The following is a 12521-nucleotide window of genomic DNA, read 5'->3' as shown; positions in this document are numbered from 1 at the left end:
CCTTTGTCAACAAGTCATTCTACTTCCATTAAAGGCTTCATTGTCATTTCACAACCATTGTCTACTGATCCCAAATTGAAAGAAACTGAAGTTAAAAATAAGGAACATTTGGTCTGCCAAATGTTTAAAAACACATTTCAATCTTTCTCTGTTTATTTAAAGATGGCTAAGAATGAGGATATCTGCAAGGAAATTGGCATGGTTTCCTTCCCTTAGACCAATGAAATACCAGTGGAGATGCAATAAAGCAGGGAAAACACAGCTTGGAAAAGTTTATTAAATGATTATATTTTAACTTCTTCACTTGCAATTCCCCCAAGGCTATTACTGAAAACCTTCAAGAAGATCCTGCCTAGAAATATTTTTATTTTATAGAGGCTATGGGCTTTGATGCACCACTGAAGTTCATCAAGATGGCTGGGAAATTCGAAGGTTTATGTTAGAAATGTCCAATCTAAATTTTCAGGTATTTGTCCATTTAAAATCCCTGCATTATAAATTAGTATTCCATCATACTGTGCCATTCCAGAAGTCCATCATGCAGAAAGGCACTTTGCTAATGCTAATTGATGCTAAATGATGGAATCATTATCCATCAGAACCAGTGGACAAGGTAAATAATGTGCTACCTGCTATTGGGCCAACAAAAAAAGTTGCAATACACAAGCTTACAGGGCACAGGCCAATAAACAAATAATCAATGTTGACTGGTTGACCTGATGAGTCTATGAATTTGAAATGCCAACAGATCCAGATATGCTTCAAGACCTTCACAAGTTACAACTGCTCTGGACAAATCAATATCCTTTACTTACCCAAAGTTACATAAGCAGTTAACAAAGACAATGAACTCTTAAGAAAAAAAGCTCTTGTCCTCAGTAATAAAGAATGAAGAAAATGAAATACAGAGAATATCTGATATAGAAACAGAATCATTTCCAAGTGAAACAAAATATTTTTCAGAATTTATCACAAGGTATAAAGATTTCTTTAAGGATATCTGTAATCTCTACAATATTATATTTTATCCTTTTCCTTTAACCTCCCTCCCCTCACAAGAACTAGGAAGTTACCTACAACAACTATGTTAAAAGAATGTTATTTAGGTTGCATACTCAAGCACTTGAAAAATCAGGAAATGTAGTAAACACCTTCCATAGTTCGAAATGTATCCAATACATGCCGTGGAATACATTTCCTGTGCGGCTAAACATATCAGAGGCTACCGGCCAAATACACCTCAGGTACCAGCTAAATGTGGGCGAATGCATTCCTAGTGCTGTCATCTGTATCATGTCACTTCCAATTCCCTTTCATTACAAAGTGAAGTGGATGTAACAGCACAGGAAACCGAGCAAGAGAATAGTTTTGCGGCAAATCTTGTTTTATCCTACCAGTTTTCCCATCTGTATCACAGAATTAGATGCCTTGCCTTCTTCTAGATTCTTTATGATTACTTGCTGATAATAAGGGGAAACCCAGTAATGGGATGAATTCTTAGTTATATGCTGCTGTGGTGGCATGAAGAGGCTGTAAAGTGGGTGGAAACAGCCCCTGGTAAGCCACTTTCATTAGGAGCCTCCTCACCGGTATAGAGCTACCACAGAGACCCTATGATGGGCCTGCTCCCACCCCCCTTGTAGCAGTGTAGCTGGAGCATGCTGTATTACAATTATTCTCTGCTCCCTGTGATGCACAGGGGGTTGTGGGAAGCAGAGTGGAAGTTAGAGCAGCTCTAAGGCGTCCACTTTCCCAGTAGTACAGGGAGACTGGTACTGGAAGGAGTATATGCTGTACTGTTTTAAAAGGTGTTGTACCTGTTGTTTCTAAGTATGTACCTCATACAGCTCCTAGAAGCTTTATGGCTGCCTCTGACACAGGCATAAGGTGGAGCCACCACCATTACAGCTATAGCTGACCCCTGAGAAAGTATAATACATCTTTTATCGGTGCCCCTCCACCTTGTGCAGGTCACAAAAAGGTAGCAGAGCATATAGCACACTCAGTACGGCAGTCTGTGTTATAGTTCATAGGGAGCATGTCCTCAGCTCCTCCAATGAAATGTTTATTAATTCACCAAAGGAAAGAGCATTCTATATATTGTGTAATACTGCACAGCACGACGCCTATTTTAATGCACTAGACAAGGGACAGACAGATCCTGTGTGTTGACTAATACTCATCACACAAGTTAGACTATGGAACACATTCTAATTTGAGACAAGCAATTAAACTGATGCCAGCATTATAAGAACCCTTTGCTAAAACCACCCCCTTCACTAATGTGCTACTTGTTTGGACATAAGCTTGCATTCAAGGTGAAAGGTTTGAACACGTGTTCAGAACAATCCTTTCAAGGGCTTCAAAATCATCATTCTAACCCCACTAAGTAAAAGTGCTTACCACACTTCAGATCACACCACCCCGTAGAGTATTCCAGCCTGTGCTGCTCACTCATGTCTGTATGTTCCCTTTCTGCCTAAAAATACACTAGAAGAGAGGAACTCCTAACTGAAGTTACCTGCAGTTTAGGGAGCTGCAATTCCATTTTATATCATATCAGCATTCCTTTGATGCTGGAGCCAGCAGCTCTATGGAAAACCCAAATGTGAGTTCGGGATGATAATGCAATTAAAATGGTGACCGCAGCAAGTGAACACTGAAGCTGTACCCATTTAACCAGGAACCTATTGCAACGGTGATGCCTCACTACCAAAAACTAAAAGCAGCCTCCTTTCTGCTTCTTCACAGACCTACAGTTGCAATACCTCATTGATGGCAAGTTGTTCTCCTCCTCCTCCAGGGTGGCCATAGCGGTGATTGGAACTCCGAAAGTCCTCATACAGATCCTCCTCACTTCCCACGTCGTCTGCAAGAGCTGACTTATCCAGCGCCCCATCAGTGATCACTGCAACAAGAAGAAATGAACTGCTTAACAACACCGCTGAGCAGAGACATGAATGACAGCAGATGGAAAAGATCATTAATCTGGGATTTTAAAATAAATTATTTTAAAATCTGTTCTGTTAGCATGACAGAGAGGTGCTGATTGATGTCACTAGAAATCAAAGTTGTCGGTTTATACAGAGACCAGGAACAGCAAAGGCACTAATAATGCAAACTGTCACAAGCAGCCACACAAAAATGGTTAAACCCCAACGTAAAGGAACTACCAGTGCTGCAAGAGGACAGTTCACTACTCATGCCCTTTTCAAGTTCTATCTCACTATGGCCCTGATTCTGCAAACCATTATGAACATGCGTGAATACGCCCATTGAGCTCTGTAGGACTACTCACATGCCCATTAAGTTGAGCACATGCACCAGTGTTTGCAGGATCAGGGCCTAAGTGAAGAGCAAAACAAAAGCTATTTTCACACAAAAATCTCAATCTCTGTGCAGGTGAGTGAAGAACTCAATCACCATCCACTTCCTATTTCGGCAAACAATGCATAAAGTTAGTCAGAAAAAAAATAGGAAAGTCAAGGGAATGTAAACTTAAGTTTGGATTCAGGTAGAAATCCTGGGTGGTCAGAGCTGTTTCACCTTTGCTAAAGCTTGACTGATACCAGCTTATGTGCATCTGAATTTATTACCATCTTTGCTCTTTCATTTTGATAAATGGAGGTTACTTACCTGTAACTGGAAGTTCTTTGAAATGCACTATCCCTATCTGTATTCCACACATGGGATACGCATGCCCACCACGTGCCTGAGTCTGGAATATTTTATAAGCAGTGTCCATTGGCCCACAAATGCACCATAGCTCTCCTCATTATCTGAACCAAGGGCACAAAAGGTGGTGTGTGCCAATGTCTCTCCAGTTCCCATTCTTATTGCAGTTCAAATAATCTGCAGCAGCAGGGATAGAAGGTGGGTAGTAGAATAGAGATAGGGACCATACTTCTGAAAGAATTTCCAGTTACAGATAAATAACCTCCTTTTCTTCTTTGAGTGTTGATGTCTATGTGTATTCCACTTGTGGGAGATTAACAAGCAGTAGTCAGATGGGGGGTGGATGTGAGGACGCAGAAGTGATAGCTGACTGTAGTACTGCTGTATCTGCAGCTGACGACTGGACAAGTGCATAATGTCTCATGAAGGTATTCAAAGAGCTACAAGTAACTGCCCTACATATCTCTAGAAGGGGAACATCTCTCAGAGATGCAGCCGAAGTAGCTTGCCCTCTGGTGAAATGTGCTCTCCCCCCCTTCTGAGGGGGAATATGAGCTAGGGTAATACAACCCAAAATCCATTTTGAAACTGTCTACATCAATATAACATGACCACTTGATTGCTTTGCTAGGGAAACAAATAGTTTATGTTTTTCTAACAGACTTTGTTCTTTGCAGACATACAGCAAAGCCCTTTGGATGTTCAGAGAATGGGGTCATCTCTCTTCATTTGAGGCATGGGGTTTTGGAAAAAATATTGGTAAGTGAATTAACTGACCCTTGGAAACTACTTTAGGAATGAAGCTAGGGTGGGGTTGTAACAAGACCTTTTCTTTATAGAATGCAGTATATGATGGGCCCATCATGAGTGCTCCCAGCTTGTTGATTCTTCTGGGCTGATGTTATGGGTACTAGAAAAGCCACCCTCATGGACAGATGGTCCATAGAATATGTAGCTAGAGGTTCCAAGGTGGGATGGGGTGTGAGCGACGATAAAACAAAATTAAGGTTACACTAAGGCATGAACTTCACCAATGGTGGAAAGGATCTGAGAATCCCATTCAGTAATCTAGTTGTGACAGGATGAGTGAATACAGTATGGTTATCCATCGGAGGATGGAAAGCACTGATCATTGCTAGATGCACTCGCAGAGAACTGAGTGCAAGACCTGAAGACTTAAGAGTAAGTAAAGATTCTAAGATAGTAGGGATCCCAGCTGATTCTGGAGATGAGTTTCGTTGGTGTGTCCACAACGAAACTTCCATTTTGCTGAGTAACAGCATCTTGTAGAACCTTTTCTGCTTTGGTTAAGGATGAATTGTACCCTTTTAGAACACGAGTTCTCTATTTCTGATGTCCATCCAAGTACCAAGTCCTGAGTTGCAGACTGAGGTGCTTTAATCTGTCCTATGCTGTGTTAGAAGGTAATGTGGGGATGTTCTTGGGAGGATGAACTCAGAGCTTCAGCAGATCCGTAAACCAGAACTATCTTGGCCAGATGGGCACCATCAGTATGTCTCAAGCTTTGTCTTGGTGGATCCTCTATAGAATTTGTAAAACATATAATAGCACTTTTCATTGCCTAAATAAGCACTTGCCACTGAAGGAGTATCTATTAACACCATAGGCATGTAATTCTACTCTTGCAACTTAACGTAAGTGAGGGTACATCTCCTGAAAGCCTGTCTCCTTCTATTGGATAAAACAAGTGCTAAAGTCCTGAGCATGAGTTTGAAGCCAGTGGAAATATAGACTAGACATCAGAAGAGAATAAATGTCATTTATGCTACTTTTACACAAGGAAAAACTGGTCATCTTCTTTAAAGAATAGAACCCTTTTGTATGGTTTTCTCAAGGTTAGTTGCAATTTTCTGAAACTCTCTTTTTACCAAGTACATTTTGAGACGCATGTCCTGGGTGTTGACCAATAATCACTCACTTATTCTATGCTTTTATAAGATATTGTGTATACGTTTTCTGATTTGTAAACTCAGAGGATATCATCTTCCTGCTTTTCTGAGACAATAACAATGGTAATAACTGAACAAAATACTGATTGGCATTTGTGTTCTGATTAGCAACTGGTGTTAGAATAAAGCATACACAGTTTACATGACAAAGAGGTATACTCCAAGGAGTCTTTCTACAAAGGCAATAACATGATGCCTACAAACATAATGCAGATAAAATACACGTGATGGAAGATGTCAGCTCAATGGATTCACTAGTATTGTAGTACTAAAGCTAAATGAAATTAAGATATCAAGAGATAACACCATCTGGACTCTTGGTGATCTCACTGACCAAGTTACAAAAGATGTAATACTCAAAATCCTTGCAGTCGGGGAAGGGCAAGCAGGGTATAACTCCCGGGCTCAGAACTCTAATCTAGTCCATCTTCCACGAACTAGTCCAGAATCATTCCCTACAGGGTATTTTCTTGTAGTTTGTTTGCTCTCCAAAGAAAACCACCATCCAGAAGTGACACTCTAGTATCATCAGGAAATATGTAGGAAGCCTTCAGCCTGACCAAAAGAAAATCAATAATATCCAAAGCACAAGCTGTAATGATAGGTGGGCCAGAAGCAGGTCCAAAGATGTAATCTGATATATCACTGTGAACAACCTCTAATTTAAATCAAAGTAACAGATGACATGTGGTACATTTTGAAAGGCCCCCAAACATGGGAATTTAGCCATATGACTAAGAGCCCAAAGGAGCTGAGCTTGTGGTCTTTGAAGCCAATGGCAAAGCACCCATTGAATTTCAGTGGTGCAATATTAGCTCTTTAACAGCTTTATGGGCTAGACCGTCAGCTGATATGTACCAGTGTAACTGCACTGAAGTCAACTGCACCAGCTTAGGATCTGTCCCTGTAATTCCAAGGCAGTGCTTTGGAAATATAGTTGTAAATTTCCTGCACAGCGGAGATTACACCAACAACTGCAATGACAGTTCCGTCAGTGCTTCCATTGTATACCATATTTTGTCAGGGTTTCATAACGCAATCATTTCCAATCACGTTATGTTGAAACTCACATGTTAGTAGTCAGCAAAATGCATTTATTTTACATCATAATGACTGAAGTATACATCAGATCTGAATGAAACATTTGAAAAGTTTACCCTTTGAATGACAATTTACTGAATTCAACAGAAATTTGCAAGGTGACAAAGATCTATTGATGCTCACTTTCATTTGCACACAAAGCTTCAATTAATTTTAGTGGGAACTATGTGCCTGGGGACAATATGCCCTTACAATTAAAGTGGAGTTTGCTGTGGAATGGTTTAACTGCCCAAGAAGTAAATGTATCTGTGTTAATAAAAAACCCTTGGATGTTGCAAAAATAAAATAAAAATAAAAATAAAAAATCAGTGTTTTAAGGGATGCTTGACAAAAGCCTGAGTATACATCAAACATATTTCAAATATAAGTTACCAGCACCCTATTGAATGTATGTTAAAAATATATGTTTCACAGAAAGCAATTCTCACATCTATAATACTACATATAAAACTCAAAAGTACTGAAACTACCACCTTCATAATTGTAACAGTGCAGTTATAAAGGATTCTATTCTGATATTATTTAAATCAACTAATCTACCACCACTGATACATCTACCATAGTCTGAGAACTGCTAACAGATAGTGTGTGCTACACGCTGTACTGTTAATGAACTATTTTGGGGGGAATTTGTGTAATGACAGAAACAAAAGGAACACTTTCAAGAACATAATGGATTGCTTTGTACAGGAGTGAATCACTGTTTAGCCCATCAAAGATCCTCTTTCTTTGTGTTCTGTCTCCCTTAGCATGGCTCCTTATCGATTCCTGCAAGCTTTCATTGCTTTTGCTTTATACCCCTCTCTCCTGGTTGCCTTACATAGAGTATAATTTTCAGCCTGAAAAATGTTTCCTGACATCTTTAAAGCTTTCTGATTTTGTCATGTTTTCCCAGTTGTACCATGATCTGGTTTATATGGGGGGGGGGGGGGGGAAGTTTCATGGAGAATAGCTCTGTTATTTAAAATATTCTATACCTCGGCTAAATCTCTGGCCAACTTTATTTATTTTTGCTATATAGATTTGTTTTTCTTAGCATGTCTTGCTTAACTTTGACTCAAGGGTAAGCCTCATTAGCCTTCTCTGAAACCTTGAAAACTGTTGCTACATCTTGTATTGGTTGTCCAAACTTAACTAAACAAACAAAAAGCCGTAGGTAAGTTTCACCAGAGAACTCTATTGCCTGTGACAGGTTTCAGAGTAGTAGCCATGTTAGTCTGTATCAGCAAAAACAACAAGGAGTCCTTGTGGCACCTTAGAGACTAACAAATGTATTTGGTCCCAAATAAATTTGTTAGTCTCTAAGTTGTCACAAGGACTCCTCGTTGTTTCTATTGCTTGTAATAATGCAAAAGGTTTTTGGTTCTTAATCTGTGATGGAAATTTGTCCAGGAGAGATTTTTTTCATGATATTTTGTCAAAACTGCTAATGGTTCAGAAGGCAGGAAGAAAGAGTTAAGAAAAATGGTGACTAATGAGACTGCACAGTCATAATTAGGTCAAGCAGGAAAGAAGTAAGCTTTAGTCTAAAAATCTTTTAAGTGGACCTGAGAAAAATTGTTAAAATGGTAATTTGGTTTCTTCATTAGTTTCATCAAGTGCACAGTACTAGTTGGACAGGCACCCATTATGCTTCACAGGAAGCAGAGGCAGCCTTGCTGCGCCCTTCTCCCCAGTCTCAACAAATGCTTGTTTTCATCCATACTTGAATGCACTGATGTGGTCACAGCTGGCTGTCTCCTTTTCTCACTGAGCCCAATAATCTAATCTGTCACGGGAAAACACAGAGCAGTAAAGAACAACTTTCACCCCAAAACAAGACTCTGAACTACATCCAATTAATTTTAAACCAGTTTCCCCAGAATTTAGATGGCTGTACAGATAAATTCTACTATCTATGACAACAGATTCTACTCTGCAGAACATGGGGAGGGAAAGAGGCCATGATTTACCACTACGGCTGCCTGCCAGAGTGTCAAAATCCTGCTTTGTATTGCTGCAAGTCTGAACCTGAACTCAGGATTTATGTCACAAAAATACTACGGCAAATAGAAAACTTTGTCATGCTAGCTCATAAGTTATTCTTCTTAGTCCTGAAGCAGACGTTCTCTGGAGAGAGGAGAACAAAATCATATAAACCCTTCTGTGTGCTGCCGAAACCAGAAGAAGCAGCATTGGGAGGAGGGTTCAGGGATCTGAGCCCCATCATCACACGTGAGCAACAGCGGGGGGTTACAATAAACGTCATAAACTCAGAACACTGATCAGTGTTGATAGCACTAATTACATTGGCTGCCACTGGTTACACTCACCGTTACCCTGAAGACGGTTAGAGTCGAGAACACATTTGAGTAAATACGAATGTGGCTTGATAAAAATTAAGCTTAATTAAATATGTTAGAAACAGAAAAGTGGAATAAAGAAAAATGGTTCAGCTTTCTTCCGGCTGCTGGGGAACAAGTGATTTATTTTTCTCTGCAGTGTGAAGAAATGGGGGGAGGAGACGGCGGAGGGGAAGGAGCATGCTGTGCTCTTTAAACGGGCTGTAGCAGATTATTTCCCACACGCAGCACTATAGAGGAGCAAATGGAGGAATTATGCCTCAGGGGAACACCTCCCAGGGCACTGCAGTGGGTGAGAGGGCAGTCTAGCCTAAAATGATGATGATGAGACTTATAATTATATAATTATTCCCAACTCCAATACCAGCTCTCTTCATGACTTCAAGCTACTCCCTCTGCCTACGGCCTTGTCTGTGCTGGCGGCGGAGTGTAGAATACGTGTAGCTACAGGCTGCAACGTAAAGCAGGTTGTGTCCACACTGGCGTGTAGCTACACATGGAAGTGAAAGTCTCTGGCAGGGGGGAGGTAGTGGGGAAAGTCTGTGGCAGTGGGGAGCTGCCTATGCTTTTCTCCACTGCCTTCCCCACCAGAGATTTTCCCCACAGCTGAAGTCTTTCACTGAGGTGGGGAAAAGCAATGGGACACTACACTGCTAAAAATAGCAGTGTAGACATGGGATGCACTGGTTGATCATGTCCAGACCTGCGTAGGGCACACAGCAACAGGGTACAGGTGTGTCTTTATTCTAGTCGCCTAAGCAATGCCTCACTGTCTACACTGTTATTTATACCCATGCTAGCGGCATATGTACTCTACATGCCACCGTAAGTGTAGACACAGCCTATATGCATCTGTCTATATAATGGATATATAGTTACCCATCTCACAAGAGTGTTATTTGTTTGTTTTATAGCCGTGCTGAGGTTTCATCTGAGATGGGGCTAGGGCACTAGGCACTGTGCATGCACCTAGTGAGAGAGAGCAAGCCCCTGCCCTGAAAAGCTCATAATCCAGTACAGACAAGGGTGGGAGAAAAAGCTTCCTCATCTCCATTTTCTAGATGGGAAACAAAGGCACACAAAGTTTAAGTGATTTGCCTAAGGTCACAGAGGGAAGCCATGGCAGAGACCTCCTGAGCCCCAGTCCAGTCTCATAATCACAAGGCAATGTTTGTAGAATGTACAATGCAAGGGCCAAACATTCCCATGCATTCATCTTTTTTAAAAAATTTTGCAGATACTCAACAGGTATTTTAAATCACATTCTACAAATACAAATAAAACAGAGTAAACCATTTAATTATTCAAATGCATTGGTTTGGTCCCCCTTTCCCCAGAGAACATGCAGGGTTATTTTCTAAAGGGGAGTTTCCTTGTTAGGGCAGGGGAAGGGGTATTCTAAAATCTGGAATTTCATCATAATTGATGTCAATGTATCTCTCTGAGTCAGATGGGCCTGATGCTTAGCTGGTGTATATAGATGTGGCTTCATTGTCTTCAGTGGAACTATGCTGATACATTCCAGCTGAGAATAAGGGCCAGGGATGTGAGGAGTGATCCAGCATTGATGGTGACTGAGTTAAAAGAAGCCATATTGATAACCATCAGATTAATTTTCACATGGCGTTTTATAGGAATGCAATCCACAACAGTTATGGGTTGCTTTCAAGGCTGATAATTATCCAAGAGCATCTATATTTAACTAGAAGCAAATAAATGAAAAATAACCTCCATGGGGATTTGATTTTTTGCTCTTTGGAAGGCTGTTTGATAGAAGCTGTTTTCTGGGTGCCATAGCCACCTGCTTAATTTATCTCTGTGGAGCATTAAATCTAAAATAATGCACAGAAATAACATTAGGAGTCCAATTTACACTCACAGAGCAAATGAATTCAGAGCCAAGGACATCACTCTCTCTCTTCCCCCTCCTTTGCCCCCCCATGCCTCACGCCCCCAGACTGCTGGTGATTCTTGATTGTGGAGCTGCCAGGGTGAAACAGTTTACAGTTAGAGTTCACATGACCCAGGAGGCTAAACAAATGTATGGAAAAGAAAGGCCAAACTGAGAATTAGTTGCTCAGGTGAGCTGAGCTAAAGGCCTCTATTCTCTGCAATCTAGACTGCTAAATTCTGGTCTCCTTTAGAAACAGTATATAACAGCATTCAGCAATGCTGCTTTGACTTATGTGCTTCATTTATCAGCTGCTTGATATATTGTGATCTCTACGCAGCTCCTACAGTAAAATCCATCAGACACTGATGTCATCCCATTTCTGTTCCATCAGTAAAATTCCTCTGGCTCTTTATTGTTCCAATGGACCCTCTTCCATTACTATCCTCCTGGCTGTGGGCTGGTGGAACAGGAAGAGGGTAGTCTGATGGGAAATGGATGACAAGGGCAGAGAAACAAATAATGTTGCTTTGTGAGAAAAATGAAAGCGTGGTCCTGCAAAATAAAGCCTCATGGAGTTAATTCATTCCATGTACAGTTATATGCTGGTCATGAAACAAGATTTTAGGGATCTTCAGAAAGAAAATTATGCATGATAGAGACATATACACAAAATACGCAGAGAAAGCAAATGATGAATAGAACCCCTCATATTAAAACACAAATTAAGAGTAGAAAAAAACCCCATAAAAATGAAATCAGCCTTTCAGTAAAAGTGCCATTACCCAGCACTGTTGTGCATGAGCTAGTTACTAATTAGCTGAAGCAGGGTGCAAATCCACTCTTTGGAACAAAAAAAATGGTGCAGCTCTTTAATAAAAACATAGTGGGGGTCTTGTATTGGTCTGCAGGGTTGGTAGATCAGGGTAACATCCATCAACTGTAATGCACTGAGCCACCCACTCAGATTTCAAGAGTTTTTTAATCCCAATTAGAATTCTAAATGACTCACAATGAGGCTTGAGGGAGCTTTTGGCTCTCATGTGTAGGGTAGATAATTAGGGGCAACAGAAAGACACATGTTAAGAATGGTTCTGCAATTTTGGTCTCTAGGGTTGTTGCTTGCAATCTGCTTCCAGCTCATATGCTTCTGCTCCTGCACACATCAAAGATGACAAGGCAGAGAAGAGGTCTGGGGTGCTTGCATTTGATTGGGAACACTGGATTTAGCTGCTTTTCAGCAGGTGATTGACAGAGCAGAAGCTTGAGACAGAATGGAACAATACAAGGGGAAATATTAGATAAACTGAAAAGCAGAACAAACATTTAGATCAAAACAATAGTATCTCTATTTGATCCACAGCCCAGTCCCTCCTGAAAACTCAACTCTGCCATAATGCAATGGCCAGGCTATTAATCCTATTGGCTGCTGAAGCATAGGTAACCAGATGTCCCGATTTTATAGGGACAGTCCCAATTTTGGGGTCTTTTTCTTATATAGGCTCCTATTATCCCTCACCCCTGTCCAGATATTTTACATTG

The 12521-nt window shown here is 40.7% G+C and overlaps 1 protein-coding gene across 4 annotated transcripts in view; it reads right to left on the bottom strand.

The window, feature by feature from the left end:
* The window catches only part of ARHGEF4 (Rho guanine nucleotide exchange factor 4), a 329416-nt gene that overhangs the window by 68094 nt on the left and 248801 nt on the right, over positions 1-12521 (bottom strand). For all 4 annotated transcript variants that reach the window (XM_043492843.1, XM_038416530.2, XM_043492842.1 and 1 more), the window contains one exon: positions 2769-2908. In XM_043492843.1, the coding sequence (XP_043348778.1) occupies positions 2769-2908 (140 nt within the window). The remainder of the gene's footprint in view (positions 1-2768; positions 2909-12521) is intronic.

This window comes from Dermochelys coriacea, chromosome 9, assembly GCF_009764565.3.
Source record: "Dermochelys coriacea isolate rDerCor1 chromosome 9, rDerCor1.pri.v4, whole genome shotgun sequence".
Lineage (NCBI taxonomy): Eukaryota > Metazoa > Chordata > Testudines > Dermochelyidae > Dermochelys > Dermochelys coriacea.
Note: the sequence above shows the minus strand (reverse complement) of the source record. Positions and strands in the feature narration are given on the sequence as shown.